Source organism: Equus asinus, chromosome 2, assembly GCF_041296235.1.
Source record: "Equus asinus isolate D_3611 breed Donkey chromosome 2, EquAss-T2T_v2, whole genome shotgun sequence".
NCBI lineage: Eukaryota > Metazoa > Chordata > Mammalia > Perissodactyla > Equidae > Equus > Equus asinus.
The window spans coordinates 13146878-13163184 of NC_091791.1; the positions used below are offsets into that span (position 1 = coordinate 13146878).

General features: G+C 56.5%; 1 protein-coding gene across 9 annotated transcripts in view; it reads right to left on the bottom strand.

Annotated features, from left to right (window-relative positions):
• Positions 1 to 1415: 1415 nt before the first annotated feature.
• The window catches only part of GRK5 (G protein-coupled receptor kinase 5), a 219470-nt gene continuing 204578 nt past the window's right edge, over positions 1416 to 16307 (bottom strand). For all 9 annotated transcript variants that reach the window (XM_014849237.3, XM_044749935.2, XM_070482324.1 and 6 more), the window contains 5 exons: positions 15118 to 15326; positions 10576 to 10713; positions 9354 to 9491; positions 8591 to 8722; positions 1416 to 6283 (listed from right to left, as the gene is read on the bottom strand). In XM_014849237.3, the coding sequence (XP_014704723.1) occupies positions 6185 to 6283; positions 8591 to 8722; positions 9354 to 9491; positions 10576 to 10713; positions 15118 to 15326 (716 nt within the window). In that variant the 3' untranslated portion in view covers positions 1416 to 6184. The remainder of the gene's footprint in view (positions 6284 to 8590; positions 8723 to 9353; positions 9492 to 10575; positions 10714 to 15117; positions 15327 to 16307) is intronic.

The following is a 16307-nucleotide window of genomic DNA, read 5'->3' on the forward strand; positions in this document are numbered from 1 at the left end:
CTGGAGCTTCCCCCTCAGACCCTATGTCCCGGGATGACAGTAGCTTCTCGGCCTGGGCGGCTGGCTCAGGCAGTGGAGGTTTCTGGAAGGGTGGGAGAAGGCTCAGAGAGAATGGTCCCTGTGAGGAAGGGTCCTTCCCATCTCTGTGATGGGAAGCCCTGTTCAGAGGCTCAGAGCACTTCGTCTCTCCCACCCCCTCCATATTCTCCCAGTGAAGGCTCTCTGGTAGTCAGCAAGCCCTTCGCCATAGGTTCCTCAGCTCTTCAGCTGACCAGGTTTCCCCCATCCCGGGAGAAAGCCTTTCCCAGCCACAGCCACTCCCACCACACCCTCAATGCCAACCAGCCTCTTTCTCTCTCTCCAGTTTGAGTCCCCCAGTGAGCCGGATCCTCCTCAATCCTTTCCTTTAATTAGGAAAGACATCTGTTTCTGGGAGCCCAGGGGATGGAATTATGCAATTCCTACCTCCCGTGTGAGACAGGCTCCAGACCTTGCGCCAGGAGTCAGGCAGAAACAAGCCTCAGGCCCTGTCCCACAGCTGGGGCCTGGACGGAGATGTGTGCCCAGTTCCCAGGCTGGGACCAGGAGCTGAGTGTGAGATGAGTGTGGGTCTGGGACGCTGCCCCCTCCTGAGGTCAAGGATCAAAAGGTGTCCAGAGACAACTGGGCTGACTGTGTCCTCCTGGGCAAGGGCCTCTGTGCTGCGGGTCACTCGTGTTCTCCCTGAATCCTCTAGTAGCCCCGCTGTGCAGGTGTCAGCCCATTCTACAGATGAAGATACCAAGGCTCGGAGTTAAGGCCTCTCAAGGTCATACAGTCAGTAGAGGTTGTCTGAGCCCAGAGCCCCCCTCATTCTTTTACCACCAAGCCAAGCAGGGGAAGGGGTCTGAAGGGGTCTCAGGTCCTAGACTGGGACTCTGGGTTCTGAGGCACTTGTGTCCTGCCCTGCTGGTCACCCAGGTCCAGCGTGTTGCTGGCTCGGTGAAGGCTGAACAGCCAGAGGAGCCCCTCTCTACAAAGCCCACGCCTGAGTTATGACCTCTTTCACATACCACACGTCAGGGGGAGGTGTGAACGTCTTGTCTGATGTCTGGGTCTGGCTGCCAGCATTGACTAGGGCCCTTCTCACCCCAGTCCGGTTGGTGCCACATGGCTGGGACACTTCTGGAGCTGTCTGCTGGGTTTGGGGTCAGAAGCAAATCGACCTGGAGGGGGTTCAGGTGGTATCCTTAGGCCCTGCCCACTGGAGCTGGGCCATGTGTGGGCAGGTCGGGGGGCGGTCAGTGGAGGGGCTGAGCCATCCACTTGACGGAAGGGTGAACTCAAGGCTGCAGCAGCAGGTGATGGCATCTTAGGGGCAACTGTCACATGTGGAAGGAACAGAACAAGAGCTCAGCAGGAGGAAAGACGCAACGTTATTTTCATTAAGGAATTTATTTCTCTTAAAAAAACAACAACAGTGGTTTGATCAAGATACAGCAGCACTGTGACATATTAGACAGAACATACAAAGATTCAGAGCAGCAGGAGTACGAAAGCCGGTGTCTTCAGGAATGACCCTCAAATGGAACTATTTTCATTCATCAATGTTAAAATTTCCCTGAAAAAAAATATAAACCTTTGGATACTAGAAGGATGACTATTTTAACACTACCAACAGCCACTAAGCTCTTATAATCGAGAACATTTGCTTTTGATCTATTACAAAAATGACTTATTGAGGGACCGGGGAAAGACATCTAGATTCTTCTTTTGGGAAGCGTCTTTCCCTCCTAGGGAGAGCTAGCTTTTCAGATGTTTTAAACCACTGTCCCCAGCACAAGCCTTAAAAGTCAGACCAGATGAGCCACCTGTGCCTGACCTGCACACGTCTGGGCTTCCAGAGCCGGGCTGGGCGGCCGTGAAAGCAGGAGGGGAAGAGGCCTCGGGGACGAGGCCTCGCCATCGTGGTCTGTTGTGGGGAGAAAGAAGGGAGCTTTCTGCTGTTCATGACTCACAGCTTTGTCGCTTCAAAACGCACAAAGATCTCACATTCATTCTCTTTCCACAACAAAGGCTAGGAGGTCTCATCTCAGAGAGGGAGGTTATGAGAGCAGGTGACAGCAGGAGGAGGTGGCCCTCGGAAGGGCACAGGTGCTCCCACGGGTAGGTGAGCACCCCACAGCCCAAGAGGAGAGCTGGATGTCACCCCCACGGCGTTTCCTCTTCATCTTGGGAGAATTCAAGTGGTCCACGAGGCAACTGTGCCCTTCAGCAAGGCCTGGGATGCCAGGCTCAAGGAGGCCACGGCGCTCCCTCCGGACTGAGGTCCGGGCAGCGGCTCATTTGAGAAAGTTGGTGGGAAACGAGCCAATGACCCAAGCCTTTCGGGAAAGGACAGGGTGTGGAAGAATAAACATGGCTTCCACGGTGCGTGGGGCTCCCGGGAGAGGCACAGAGCTCCCCTGCTTCTCAGAGGGCAGGTCTCCAGCATCATCAGGGCTTGCTAGGCTCAAGGGCAGGTGGCCGCATCCTACTTGTGCCTTCAATGCCAAGGCAGTGGCCACATGCGTGTCCCCAGAACTCACCCACCGACATGTGTCCCAGCGGGCTGTCAGGTGTGTGTATAACCAAGGCCACGCTGCTTTCTTCTGTGCAGTATGACCTCCCTCTGCCAGCCCCGCGAGGACTGAGTGTCCCCCTGGCTAAGAGCAGTGCATTTCAGGAAACAAAAAAACCCTCCTGGAGCTGCTCAAGACATAGCAATCCTTAGCGACCGTGCCAGCGAGCAGCTCTTGAAGCCTCGTGGTTTAAAAAGGGATATTACTGGCCTAGCAAGAGTAGGGAACGAGCTGATGAGAGATGTGGTGCCATCCTCTGTGAAGGTGGGGATCGGATCTTCGTGACAGCATGGGTGATGTTACGGGAGCCCCCGAGGGGGCTTGATAAACACTTGTCATGGTGATCACGGCACAGACCACCCCCGTCCCAGTGGGAACAGCAGCCTGTCTCCTGAAAAGTGGAAGCAGAGACGCTTCTGCAAGACCCTGCGTCTCATCTCAAAGGCACAAAGTCAGCAACCGTCTGGTGAGAAAAATGCCACGCTTGGAGAAAGAAAGGCTCTTGTGTGAAGAGCTCAAATGCAGTAAAAAGAGACAAATCTACTCATTGTCCAAATATGCCTCATCCTGGACAGGTGGATGGGTGGGAAGGTTTTTTTTAAATTTAAAAATATGTTTTAAAAAATGCAGCTATAGGGGCCGGCCCGTGGCTGAGTGGTTGAGTTCTCACATTCAGCTTCAAAGGCCTAGGGTTTCGCCGGTTTGGATCCTGGGCACGGACATGGCACCGCTCATCAGGCCATGCTGAGGCGGCATCCCACACAGCACAACTGGAAGGACCTACAACTAGAATGTACAGCTATGTACTGGGGGGATTTGGGGAAAAGAAGAAGAAAAGAAAGATTGTCAACAGATGTTAGCTCAGGGCCAATCTCTGAAAAAAAAATGCAGCTATCGAAAACAAATGGGAGTAGAAGCAGCTGCTGGGGGTGAGGGGTGGGGACAGGACCCACCATGACTCAGGAACTCAGTAGGGGGCGCTGATTTTCAGGCACTGTTCTAAAGAAAGGCTTCCCTTCTCTTGTACAAATCAATGGGCCAAAAGGAAGTGCAGGACTGAAAGGGCCAGTGACTGACCCCACAGCCCATGGGCACTCACAGGCGACAGGCGGCGAATGTGAAGGAAGACGTCAGTTATTTTAAGAGTCACACCCAAGACCTGTGCTTTAGCATCATTTGCGCTCTCACGATGCAGACACACACTGAGCTGATGTCTGTTTTCTTTCTCGCTCCTTGAGGACGCTCCACTGCAAATGGACAGTGCATGGCTTTGAGGCATAAAGAGGTTACTTCTCCATATGAGTTCCCTTGGTGAAGGCTGAGTTGCTGTGAATTGGGTCAAATGGAGGAAACTTCTGGACAGGAGGGTGGTGGCTTGGGTTGGTGACTGTCCCAGGAAGATGACTGTCCTTTTTATTAAGAGAGGAGAGTCAGCAAGAGCTTGGGGACCTTAAAATACTGGCCAAAGAGCTTTCCACTTCCTTGGCAAGAACTGAATATGGCTGTTTGTATTTTTTTGTATTTGGCCCAAGAAAGGTAACGGAAGCAGCCTTGTGAGACAAGAGCTGGTCTTGAAGAAGATCCTACTGCGCGCTGAAGGATCTGAGGGAAGCCCGATGTTTCTTCTCCCCCGTTTGTTTGCAAAATGACCTCAAATGATCAGCCCCGAAGGTCAGGGCCCTTTTCTGGCAGCAGGCCCCGGGACCCGCTGGCGAAGTTTGGGGAAAGGGTATGGAAATCAGGACATGAGGTTGACATGCTCACTACTCTCTCCTCCCTAAGGGCTTGTCCCCAGAGCTGCCTGGGTCACCTCCAGATGGCCCCATTGGAAGCCCCCCGATGCCTAAGGCAGTGCTCTCACACTATAGGTGCATCAGAATGATATGGGGGGCTTTCTAAAGAGGCAGTTTTCTGGGCCCCCGCCCAGAGAATGCCATTCCAGGGGCTTGGGGGTGGAGCCCAGAAATCTGCATTTTAACAGGATGCAGGTGGTGCAGGGCCCACACTGGAGACACCCCGACAGTTGCCAGGTGGCTGAGACCAGGTCTGACTGAGGCCAACTCAGTCGCCAGGGACTCAGGCAAGAGGGGGAGCAGAGGTCAACTGCTCACCCCGTCCTGAAGGGGACGCAAGGGCCGATTTGCTCCTTGTCACCTCATGGAGGCGGCAGCAGGAAGCCAGTTGGCCCTGGGACTGGATGGCCATGCTCCAAAGGCCCAGGTACTGACTTCGGAGGCCGCTGGTCTGGCAAAGCCACCAAGTCTTCCTGGGGCTACTTGTGCCTAAAATTTTGAGATGCCAAATTAGAGCTCATCTTTGCCCCACCTCTCCTAGGAAGTGACAGTGCGCTTGTCCTGAGCTTCTTTGGTGGCGTGGCTCTCCTCAAGCATCCCATTTGCTTAGAGAGCCAACCCCACCCGTGCCACCCGGGCCAGCGAATCTTCGGGGTCCCGTGAAGCTCTCAAGAGCCTGTGACCCTGGAAACACTTAAGGAATGTGCTGGGAGTCCCCAGGCATGCCATGGCTCCCCCGCTCCAGACTCGTTCAGGATGGGGTCCACTGACCCCCACTCACTGAAGCTTCCATGGGCCATAAGGACAATTGAGGTTCCATGACTAGTCCTTATCATCACTATGCTGCTCTTAAAAATAGAATAAAAGAAAATCCCCAAGCATGAGCCTCTTGGAAATATACTGGCTTTAGCAGTCAGAACGTGTTCAGAAAGAAAGAGGCCCAGAGACCACTGAGCTGAAGACGGCCAGCTCCACATATGGGCCACCTTCCAGAAAGAAGAGGAGGCTGAGGCCAAAGGCTCAATGGCATTGTGTGCCCTAAAGGAAAAGTGCACATCTCAACAGAGCCAGCCCAGCCGACTCCCTGGACCCCAACAGAGGACGTTGTGGCTGGGGGGGAAGTCCCAGACGTGTCTTTCAGCATCTAATTCAGGTTGTTACAAGCCAATAGCATGGTGATACCAGTGAGGGGGAAAGGTTATAAAGATGGATACGACCAATCCTTTCCAGGTGAAACGTGAATCATTTTCTACATTTAATAAAAACATTTTCTCATTTGAGGCTCTGGAAGTCTTGAGTCACATTTTTTTTTTGTAAATCCCCCCTCCCCCTCTAAAATGTCTACAACACATGGCTTAACGGTGGCTGCACAGAAAATATACACCCTGGAAGTCTGACTCTCATTTAAATACAAATATACAAAATGTAAACTGAGACAATAGAGAAATTTACAAAACTTTTCTTTAAAAATAATAAAGACAAAATTCAGTTCTAGTTATGACGCTATTAAAATACGTGCAAGTTGTGGCATCCGATTGGATTCCTATTGCAATGTTCGGCAGAGACCAATCCGATCCACCCTGGCTTGAGGGCCGCCTCTGGAAACAGACCTGAGTGGAAAGCTCTGGGGAAACCAGAGGCTCTGCGTCGAGGGGGTCAATGGCCTCCTTCCCCGGCTCCTGGAGGCTCCTGTGCTTCCAGCTGGAGCGAAACCCCACCGCTCCCAAGTTCCGCTTCTAATGAGAAGGGTCTGGGCTGGTCCCACCATGGATGTCAAGGCCAGAGCCGCAACTAGCTGCTTCCGGTGGAGTTTGAACTGACATGGTTTGAATTTATGTGGTGGTTAAAACTCGTCTTGGAATTGGGCGAAGTCTTGGAATTGTTCTGATGCTGAGAGGGAATGAGCAGAGAGGAGAGAGAGATCGAGAGAGAAAGCAAGTCAGTCCTCGCGGAGGCAAGCCCGGGGGCCCACACATCACAGGGGCCCCTGAGTCTGAAAGTCTGAAAGCCATTGGTCAGGGGCTGCTTCCCAGCGCCTCCTCTTCCTTTCTGCTGACCTTGGCCTTCTGCCCCTGCAGACCCAGGTCCAGAGGCACCTCCTGGGGCCGAGAGCTTTACCTGGTGCCTGGGAAGAGCTATGAAATTAAAAGAACCCCAAGGCAAGGAAGAAGTGGCCCCTCCTACAATACCTATATTGGTTAAGTCTGCAGGCTCGGAGTTAGACTGCCTGGGTTCGAATCCTAAGTCTGCACTTCCTAGCTGAGTGACCTTGGGCAAGCTACGGAAGCCCCTGGTTGCCTCACCTGTAACGTGGGATAGGAGCCGCTTCTGCACAGGCACTGGGGAGAATGAAACGAGGCTCTGTGTGCAAAGGGCTCTACCAGGGGCTTGTTCTCAGTACTCCTGACACTCCCTGATATCCCCGTGGGCATAGGCCCTTCACCTTGCAGGGAGGAGAAGGAGAGACACCTGGAGCATCTGCTCCCTCGGTGGCGGTGGCACCGGGCGCTGTGCTGAAGGCCACCGTCCTATACCTCCCTCAGTCCTCTTCCCAGCTCCAGGCACCCGATCCTTCGGAGGGGCAAATGGAGGCTGGGAGAGGTTCAGTAAACTGCCACCCAAACAGGGGTCAGGGCCGGATCTGAACCCGGGTCCGTGAGCCTCCACAGCAAGTGCTCATCCCAGGACCTGGGGCCGTCCTGGGGCTGGGCCACATATGGGGAGGGGGAGGTCATTTCTTTCTGGAACTTCAATTTTACTTGATGGAAGCATTTGAAAATGATATTTCTATAGTATACAAACATGAGTAGATTACGGACGAGGATGTGAAACTCACATGAAGTTTTTAGATAAAACGGCAAACGTTTAGAAAAATGGCAAAAAAACAACAACAAAGCCTCAGTCTGCATTTTCTCTCCATGTGCCTGATCTGTGCTCCCTGCCCTGCTATCTCCGATCCTGCCCAGCCTCAGTTTCCTCATCTGTGAAATGGGGTAATGGTAGCCCACCCTGGGCTCACACCTCACTAGGACGCCCAGGAAGGATCTCAGTCTTGCCTGCTGATGCATCTCAAGTCCTTAGATAACAGCCTAGCACACAGTAGGCACCCAATACATATTGGTTGAATGAATGAATTGTTGAGTGAAGGCCCAGGGTTTTGTGGAGATTAAGTAAGAGACGCCTTCAAAAAGTGCCCAGCACAGGGCCTGGTCCACAGCGGAGCACCATGAACAGCCACCTCACCCCTGTCACCAAAGGGGGAGGGAGCTGGGGTTCCTGGGGTCTGGGGCCCTGAGCTGCACCTGCGGTGTCCTCTTCATCGTCCTGAGAGGGGCTGCTCCCTGGGGCGGGGGAACATGAGGAATAGCGGCCTCCCAGGCTCCAGGATGGGGGCAGTGGGGCCATGGCTTCTTGAAGGGCCAGGCCAAGAGGGGGCACTTTGTGGTCACCTTCATAGTTGTGGTTTGAGGTGGGGGCCCTGGTGGCCTCACTCTCCCAGGCCTGCCAGGCCCGTCCCAGGACATTTCTTCCATTTGGTCCATGCCAATCCTTGATCCAGGGAAGAGCATCTTTTCCCAAGGGGTACAGTCTCCTCTGGCTGCCAGCTGGAGGGCACGGCAGCAACCCAGCCCAGGAGCCATGAGGTTCTGTGGGGATCACCTCTCCAACAGTCCCCTGTTCTGCATTATGTTAAATCTTTACCTACATAACTTTAGTCTTTATAATGGCCACGCAGGGCAGTGGTTCTCAGCCAGGGGCATTTTACCCCCAGAGGACACTGGGCAATGTCTGGAGACATTTTTGGTTGGCACCATGGGAGCGGGGTAGGGAATGGGGTGCCACTGGCATCTAGTGGGTGGAGGCCAGGGAGGCCGCTAAATACGGCCCAACGCACAGGACAGCCCTCGCGACAAAGCGTTAACCCAAACCTCACCAGTGCCGAAGCTGAGAAACTCTGATGAAGGGTGGACTTTGGGCTGGTCCTGCCCTTCTGCCCTAGGGATCCCATCAGCCAGTAGGCTTCAGGGGCCTTCTCACAGGCTGCTTGTCCCTTCCAGGCCACTGCTGACCCCAGTCTCCAGAGCCCCACAAGGAGATAGAACTCCGCAGCTCTGGTCTCCATCGCGTGGAAGTGCCTGGGCCCAGGGGTCCAGAGCTGAGCCAGGACAGCTGGGCGTCGGGAGGGGGGTCTCTCACCTGACGCTTGAAGATTCTCTGGAGCAGCCCTTTCTTTGGCGGTTCTGGAGGGTGACTTCTGTTCAGGTCCGGTGAGAGGGTACCATTAGGTCCAAACACGTTCAGCTCCTTAAAGCATTCTGTTTCTATCATCTGCAAAAGTGGTGCAAAATGACATGCGGCATGAGGGGTTACATCCGTCATCTTGGGTGGAGAGGAATCCCAGCGGCGGAGCCTTGGACAGACGCCGTCCCCTGAACCTGGTCCTACCAGGTCCTCCACCCTGGTAGGAGGGTGCCGTCTTACTGGGGCTGTGATCCAGCCAGCTCCCCGCTTGCCCGCTGCCTCTCCTGGTGGCCCTGCATGCCGCCCTCATTGAGAAAACAGAAACTGTCCTGGGGCTGTGCTCATCTTCCAGCCACCAAACCAATACGCCATCTCCTCCTTCACCTCATTGAAGCCCAGGTCACCCCACATGCTCAGACCCTCCCTCTTTTCAGGGCTTCAGCCCCACCCCGATCATTTCCATCTCATTTGAACCAGCTCCACCTTGCGCAACTCATCTCCACTGTGCCTCCAGCCACCGCCCTGTTTTCCTCTCCTTCCCCAGCCAAACTTCTCACAGTCATCTAGACGGGTGGTGTCTGTCTCGCCTCTTACTCCTTCTCAGCCCACATCATGCCAGGCCCCAGGCCAGGCCCCAGGGGCGCCTGACCCAGCAGTGCCTCCTCTGTCCTCGTCACTCCCCTCTTCAGGGTGAAGCCGACGACCCCGCCCCGCTCACCTCGCTCTGCCACGGGATGGACACGGAGCCCGTGGAGAACTTGGAGTAGAAGTCGTCATCCGTGTGGTCCAGGTTGACGCCCTTCACGGTGGAGAACTGCTCGATGTCCAGCACGTCCTTGCAGTACACGGCTCGGGGCTGAGGGAGGCAGAGCGCTCGGTCGCACGGGGCCCTGCCCACTCGCGTGTCCCCCAGTCAGGCCTTGGGGTTTTGATGGCGGAGCAGACGGGCCGTCTTCCCGAGGCCACCCCCCTCCCCTGGGAAGCTGTGCTGCCCTCTCTCAGAGGTGCCAGGGGACCCCGGCGGGGCGGAACGAGAGCTTGGGAGTCCAGGGCTTCTTCCTGCCGTCACTCCCTCACACATCCCGCAGGTCACCCCGCATCTCCTTCAGGCCGTGCTGAGGCAGGGGGACAGAAGACTTGTCCCTAAGCTCCCTCCACAGTCAGATATTCTTTGTTTCCCTAAAGCCCACAGGATCAGGATGGTGGAAATGTTTCCAAACTCGTCTCTGTCAGAACGAGGGCTGTTTTGGGGCCACGCTCTGTGGCCTCTGGTCCACTTCTCCACAGAACAAATGCTGGGTACCATGGCCAGAGCAAGGGCATGCCAAGGACAGTGCCTCGGGGGTGTCCCAGGAGGCGCTCAGCGGGGCCCTGTCACGTGACAGGGCAGTGGTGGGGGGCGGGTGCAGCTGGAGAGGCCTGGGCTGTGGTCCCAGCGGTGGGGCTTAGGAACTTTGGGAAAGTCACATATCCCCTGTAGGCCTCAGTTTCCTCACCTAGAAAGCGGGGATAACAGAGGCGCCTGGCCCGGGGCTGTCACAAGCGCTCGGCGCCATAACCACAAGCTGCTGTTGTTAAGGTGGGGATAACTTTTATCTCACTCGTCCATCAAATGCGCACTGGGGGCTGCTCTGTGCCAGGACTCAGAGATGAACCTGGCCCGGCCCCGCCCTCCAGGAGTTCAAGGTCAGTGGGGGAGGCCTCCTCTGGGCTCCGGGTGCCTGGAGCTCTGGAGATGAGGGCTTCAGAGAGGAGGTGACTCCAGGATGAGAGCAGAGGGACCCCCAGACCTGGCAATGTGTCTGTTCCCGGAGGGGAGGGGCTGCCTCCTGCCCACAGTCTCGTCAGCGCATGCCCCAGGGCCCAGGACGGACCCTGGACTAAGTCAAAGGCTGAGAATGAGACCACAGGCTCAATCCGCGCTGGGCGAGGCTACTCACGTCTGGAACAAAGGGAGGATCCAACATCCCGGCTTCTAAGCGCTTGAAATTCATGTTCCTGAAGAAGGGGTGCCTCTTAACCTCCGCGGCCCCCTCCTCCTGGCAGCCCAGCCTCTGTTTTGCATCTTTGGTGAGCAGCTGTGACAAGAGAGAGCCCCATGAGGCCATGCCTGGTGGGCCTCTCCTTCTGCCCAAAGGCCCGAGGGGCAGAGGGGCCTCGGAGAACCTGCAATCACCTCCCTGTCACACGTGTGTCCCTGAGCCGCCCCAGACGTCCCTCTTCCAGCCTCTGCAGTGCCTGTGCCACCCCCCAGGTACCCAGCGGACACTGCCTGACCCTGCTCAGGCCTGGTTTCAGGGTTGCCGCCCGAGCCGCTGCGAGCTCTGTGGTCCCGCAGTCACCGTGTGCCCAGACACCTGCAGCCTCGGGAGGGCAGGGATCCTGTCTGTTTCTCCCTGGGGCATCCTGGGCACCAGCAACGTTTGCCGAATCAGAGTTACCTCTTGTGCTCCAGGAGAGCTGCAGAGGGGAGGGCGCACGCCTGGAGGCCTCTCCATCAGTTACTCAACTCACAAGCACACTAGGACCTACTAGGTGCAACCATAGTGCCAAGAGGAATCACGTTCAGAGCACTCGTCAAGGCAGTTACAGACACGACACCATGGTGGCAAAGGGATAGGAACCGGCTGCCAGCTGGGGGGTCGGGGAACTTCCTGGGGAAGGGGCATTTGAGACAGGCTTCTGAAAGATCGGGGAGGTGGAGGGGTCGGCCCAGTAGCCCAGTAGTTAACGTTCTGCGGGCTCCACTTTGGGGGCCCGGGTTCGTGGGTTCGGCACCAGGTGGAGGGACCTGTGCCAGCAAGAGCAGGGTGGTCGGAACCTGCAGAGTGGCTTGGGCAACACCTGTCTGAGTTTCAGTGAAGGATGAGCGTGTAGGGGCCAGTCAGGGTGAAGGGGACTGGTCAGGGAGAGGTGATGGAGGGTCCTGATGGCCATGTCCAGTAGGGGGACAGGGTAGTGGGGAGCCAGGGATGGTCGGGGTAGGAGTGTCCTCACCGGAATGGGAGCAGACAGCCAGGCCAGAGGGGAGGAAGGTGTGAACAAAGGTCAGGAGGGCAGGAGGGGGAGACCACGGGGGAGGGCCACCAGATGACCCACCAACCTCAGCCTCGACCCCTCCCCGCAGTCCCAGCGTCCCTGCCTTGTGCTTCTCTCTTCTCCCTGCCCACGGAGCACTGCACCATGTACACAGTTGGAATTTACTGTTTGCTTTGAGATTGAAATCAGGATGGGTGGCCTGCACCTCCAAGGGAGTCCACCCCTTCTTTCCCCAATACCCTGGTGCCCTCTGCTCACGTTCCTTTATATGCATTTCTGGCTGGCCCGAGTGGGCGGGGGGTGCAATGGAGAGCCGGCAGGCAGGTGGGCCTCCTGGGGCTCATGGTCTGGAGGGAGAGGCTCACAGGGACTGAGCCCCAAGCCCCCTCAAACAAAGGAATCACAGGTGGCAGCAGGGCAAGCACCAGGTCAGCCTGGAGAGGACTAAGCCACGAGAGGGTCCCTTATGGTGTCATCTCCTGGTCCACCGACCACCCAGGTGTTCTGCCCATGGGCTGGTGGCTCAGGGCCTCCACTTCTCTTCTCCAGGGACTTTGCCTTTCTACAAAGGCTTCAGGAACCAGGCTCTGCTGGGCCTGGGCTCCTGCCTGTTCTGAGAAATCCCAAAGAAGCAGGACTCCTCATTCAGGGGCTGGACCTCCCGGCTGCAGACCCCAGAGCCTGCAGGGCTGGCCAGACAGATGACACAAATGAGGGCGGTAAAGGCAAGGGGAGGGTTGGGCGGGCCATGCCTGGCTGCCCATCAGCTCCTGACAGGCAGGAATGTCAGTCAGTGCCCAGGGCTTCTGCTCTTTTCAAGAGAAGACATAAAATCCAGGTGTTTATGTGAAATCTCCCCAATTTTAAATCTTGGCAATTAGCCCACCATCCATCTGTTTGTAAAACACTGTGCAGGCAAAACTAAACACCCACCTACAACGTGGCCTGTTCGCCACCTGCGTATCAGGTAAAAAGTTTGAACCATGATGTCAGTGTACATCAGGAGAAGCGAGAGGGAGAGACGGTGTGAGGTGGGCAAGGGAGGCAGGCAGAGCAGGCTTCCTGGAGGAGGAAGACTAGAGATGGGCTGCAAGAACGAGCAAGGCTGAGATGGCTGCAGGGCCAGAGGGAGGAAGCTGCAGGGCGTGGGGAAAGACCAGTTCTAGGACTCAGCAGGGGCCTACGGAAGGTGGGGCTGAGCTCTGGGCCTAGGGACTGGACACAGGGAACAAGGCAGTGAGATGAACAAATTTCTGGACCCCAGGGGCAGTGAGGAGGGTCTCATGGCTGCCAAGATGGAATGGGGGACGGCATCTGAAGTCCAGGGACTGGCTTCCTTGCTGTTTGTGGACCTCCTTCTCTGGCAGGCAGAGCTGGGGCTGCCGGAGCAGAGAAACTACCCGGTGGGGCCTGGGCCTCCATGGTCTCCTTACGGTCAAGCCCTACAGGGTCCTGAGCTGGCGTCCACTGGAGGGGAAAGGGGAAGCCTGGCTGCCAAACCAGACGGGCTGTGGTTAAGGGCACAAAGGAAGCCCAAGACCAGAATCCCAAGACCCCAGGATCATTTGTAAGAAGATGGAGCAAGGCTAGAGGATCCCGGGGATTCTTCCAGCGAATAAAGATTAGGGGACGTTGGTTTGACACTTAGCGCCAAGGGGCCCAGGTCCACCTGGAGTCCTAGGCTGGGCCACCGACTTTCCCTTGGTGGCCACCAGGGGGCAGCAGAGAGACAGTAGTGCCCCAGTCCTGGCACCCCAGAGTCGGATGACAAATCGGGTCTCTGCGGGCAGGGAGGGGGCCCTTTCTGCCTCTCTGTCCTCTCAGCACGTCCCATGTCCCTATTGGGGTCTCTCACAACCTACTTCTCTGAATCCCTGGCCCTGATCGGGGTCACGTGATGATGCTTGCGCCTCCCTCTTCCATCCCTTGTCCACTTTGACACCACTGGATAGACACCTCACTGCGACACAACCAAGGATCCCCCACCCCTCATTATCAAACATCCCTAGGACCCCACATTACCTGCCTTTTGCTGCCTTGCTCCTCCTGGCCCCCAACCCCAACTCTGGCTGCCGTGACTACTTGGGTTTCACGGAGGCTGCAGGCACATGGGCGAGTGCTCAGCTGTGGGCTGGCCCCCAGGCCATGTGGCTGGGGGTGTGTTTGCCAGTGTGCACACTGTCCCTCCCGCGGTGTCTCTCACACATGTAAATGACAGATCTGTGGTTCTCCTCTTTTGGAAGTGGTCAGATGGCAGATATGGCCCCCCCATGGCTCTGTGACGTCAGACTGAAGCTGGTGAGAGGAAGTGGTCAAGCAGCTGCTGAACGGCTCCAGGAGAGGGGCCTCCCGGGTGGGGAGCTACACCAGACGGTTCCCGGACCCTAGCAGTGCAGACACGGGTTTTCTGGAAACAGAAGCTTCGCTCTCTTACTCAGCTCCCTGGGCCTGTTTTTCTTTACACTCTAGCCTGGTTGCTCATGCACACGACTCAGAGCGGGGTGGGAGGGCAGCCCCCACCCACGTCCAGCCGCCCGTCTGCTGCTCCAGGTGCAGCAGCGCTCCAGGGAGAGGAAGGAAGTCGTGGGCTCACAGGTGCATGGAGCTGCCCTGTGGCTGGCAGCAGGCGGCAGCTGCCTGCGGTGGGGTGAGCAAAGCTGTGTCTGGCATCAGGGGGAGGAGGCCCCAAGGAGCCACGGGTGGGATCTAGGAGCCTGAGAGTGGACAGGAGCGGGCAGTGGCCATCTCCCCACAAAGCCCCTGGCCAGGAGTGAGCCCATCTGGGCCGAGGGGAAGGGAGGGGTCCAGGTTGGACTCTCTCCCAGCTCCACTCTTGGTGGCTCCTGTCACTCCTTCCTCTGGCTTCCAGGCCCCAATCTGGCCCCGCACACCCAGCCTGTCTGAAGGTCACTCCCACATGCGCCCTGCCCATGGATGGGTCAAATCTCACTATTCGCAGATGCTGTCAGGCAGGACGCGAGCTGGTGGGACCAGCATTCATCTAGCGGATGGAAAACTCTGCTATGAGATGTTTAAAGACTGAAGTCTCACCACCCACCGCCTCACCCCTGGCCTCAAGCCAGCGCCCCGGGTCCGGAGCTGGAGGGAGCAGGAGGCCAAAGGCCAGGGGCAGGGGCTGCCCCACGATCCCTTCATATCTGGGGCACCAACTGGGATCATCTCCTTCCCTCCCGTGCCGGATGTGAGGGTGCCACACTGCTCACCTCAGTCCTTGTTCCTTGTCAGGGGGCTGCCCTGCCACCCCAGGATTTCTCCCAGAAGTCTTTGCAGACCACCGTGGTCCACAGCAGCCGGGAGCGTCTGCTCCTCTGGCTTGGTGGCTTCCCCGCGCACACCCTTGTGTGCCCTGACCCAGTTCCCTTGAGTCAGTTGCTGTCCTGCAGGGGAGTCGCCTGGGCAGGCCTGGCTCCCCTGGAGCTCACCATTTTGCAGATGGACTTGGCCTCGTCGGAGAACTTGCGGGAGTACACCTCCTCGGTCTCCAGGACGCGGCGGTCCACCTCTTCCCTCTTCACCTTCTCCTTGCGGCCGCGGAATGGCGACTGGCCCTCGATCATCTCGTAGATGAGGCAGCCCAGACCCCAGTAGTCGGGGCTCAGGCCGTACCTCTGGTTGTTCAGGACCTCCGGAGCTGGGGGTGGAAGAGGGGAGCGAGGGGAGCTGAGAGACAGCTGGTGGCAGGACAGAGCCTGGGCGCATGGAGTCAGGGCTGTGACTCATGCCACCCGGGCCTCAGGAGTCCTGCTCCAAGGAGCGACGGCATTGCTCACAGAAGGCCTGGAGCTTCATGGCTGGGACACTCTTTCCCTCAGCTGTTGTAAATGCCACCTCCTCCAGGGAGCCTGCCCTGATCGCTCCCCTCAGTGTTCCTGAAGAACTTTGACAATAGCTTCAGAACCTTGACCACAGTGGATGGAAGTGGCCTGTTCCCTTGCTGTTTCCCCCACTAGAATGTGAGTTGCCTTACTCACTGCTGTGTCCCTAATGACAGGTACGACACCTGGCACAGGGTAGGTGCTACACACGTATTCCTATCAACGAATGAAGGTGTGTCCACCCAAATTAAAGATGATTTTAAATTTATCTGGAATTCACAAAGCCACTCACTATGACACGCCTACTACTTTGATAAAATGAATTATGGATTCACCACAGAAATGCAACAGAGAGTTCCATGTCATCAGGCAGGCCACAAACATTCAGAGGCAAAGAATCCACACATGTACCAGTCTGCACACAATACAGGCCATGCAAACAGACGTGTGCAAAACTCCGCACAAGAGAGGACGGACGCAGATGCACACAAAGGCGCACAGATAGACCAATCTATCTATCATCCATTGATCTATCTATCCATCTGCCCATCTATCAACCCATCCACCCATCCATCTATCACCAATCATCTATCCACCAACCATTTATCTATATCCATAATCTGTCTATCATCCATCCATCCGTCTATTAGGGTTCACATGGACATACACACAGACACACACCCCAGGGTTCCCAAATGTTGTGCAATCTGAAAAGGACCCTCTGAAAAGGACAAAGGAAGGAATCCTATGCATGTGCTGTTGGCACACACCTGGCAGAGGGCAGCAAGACCCCTGGC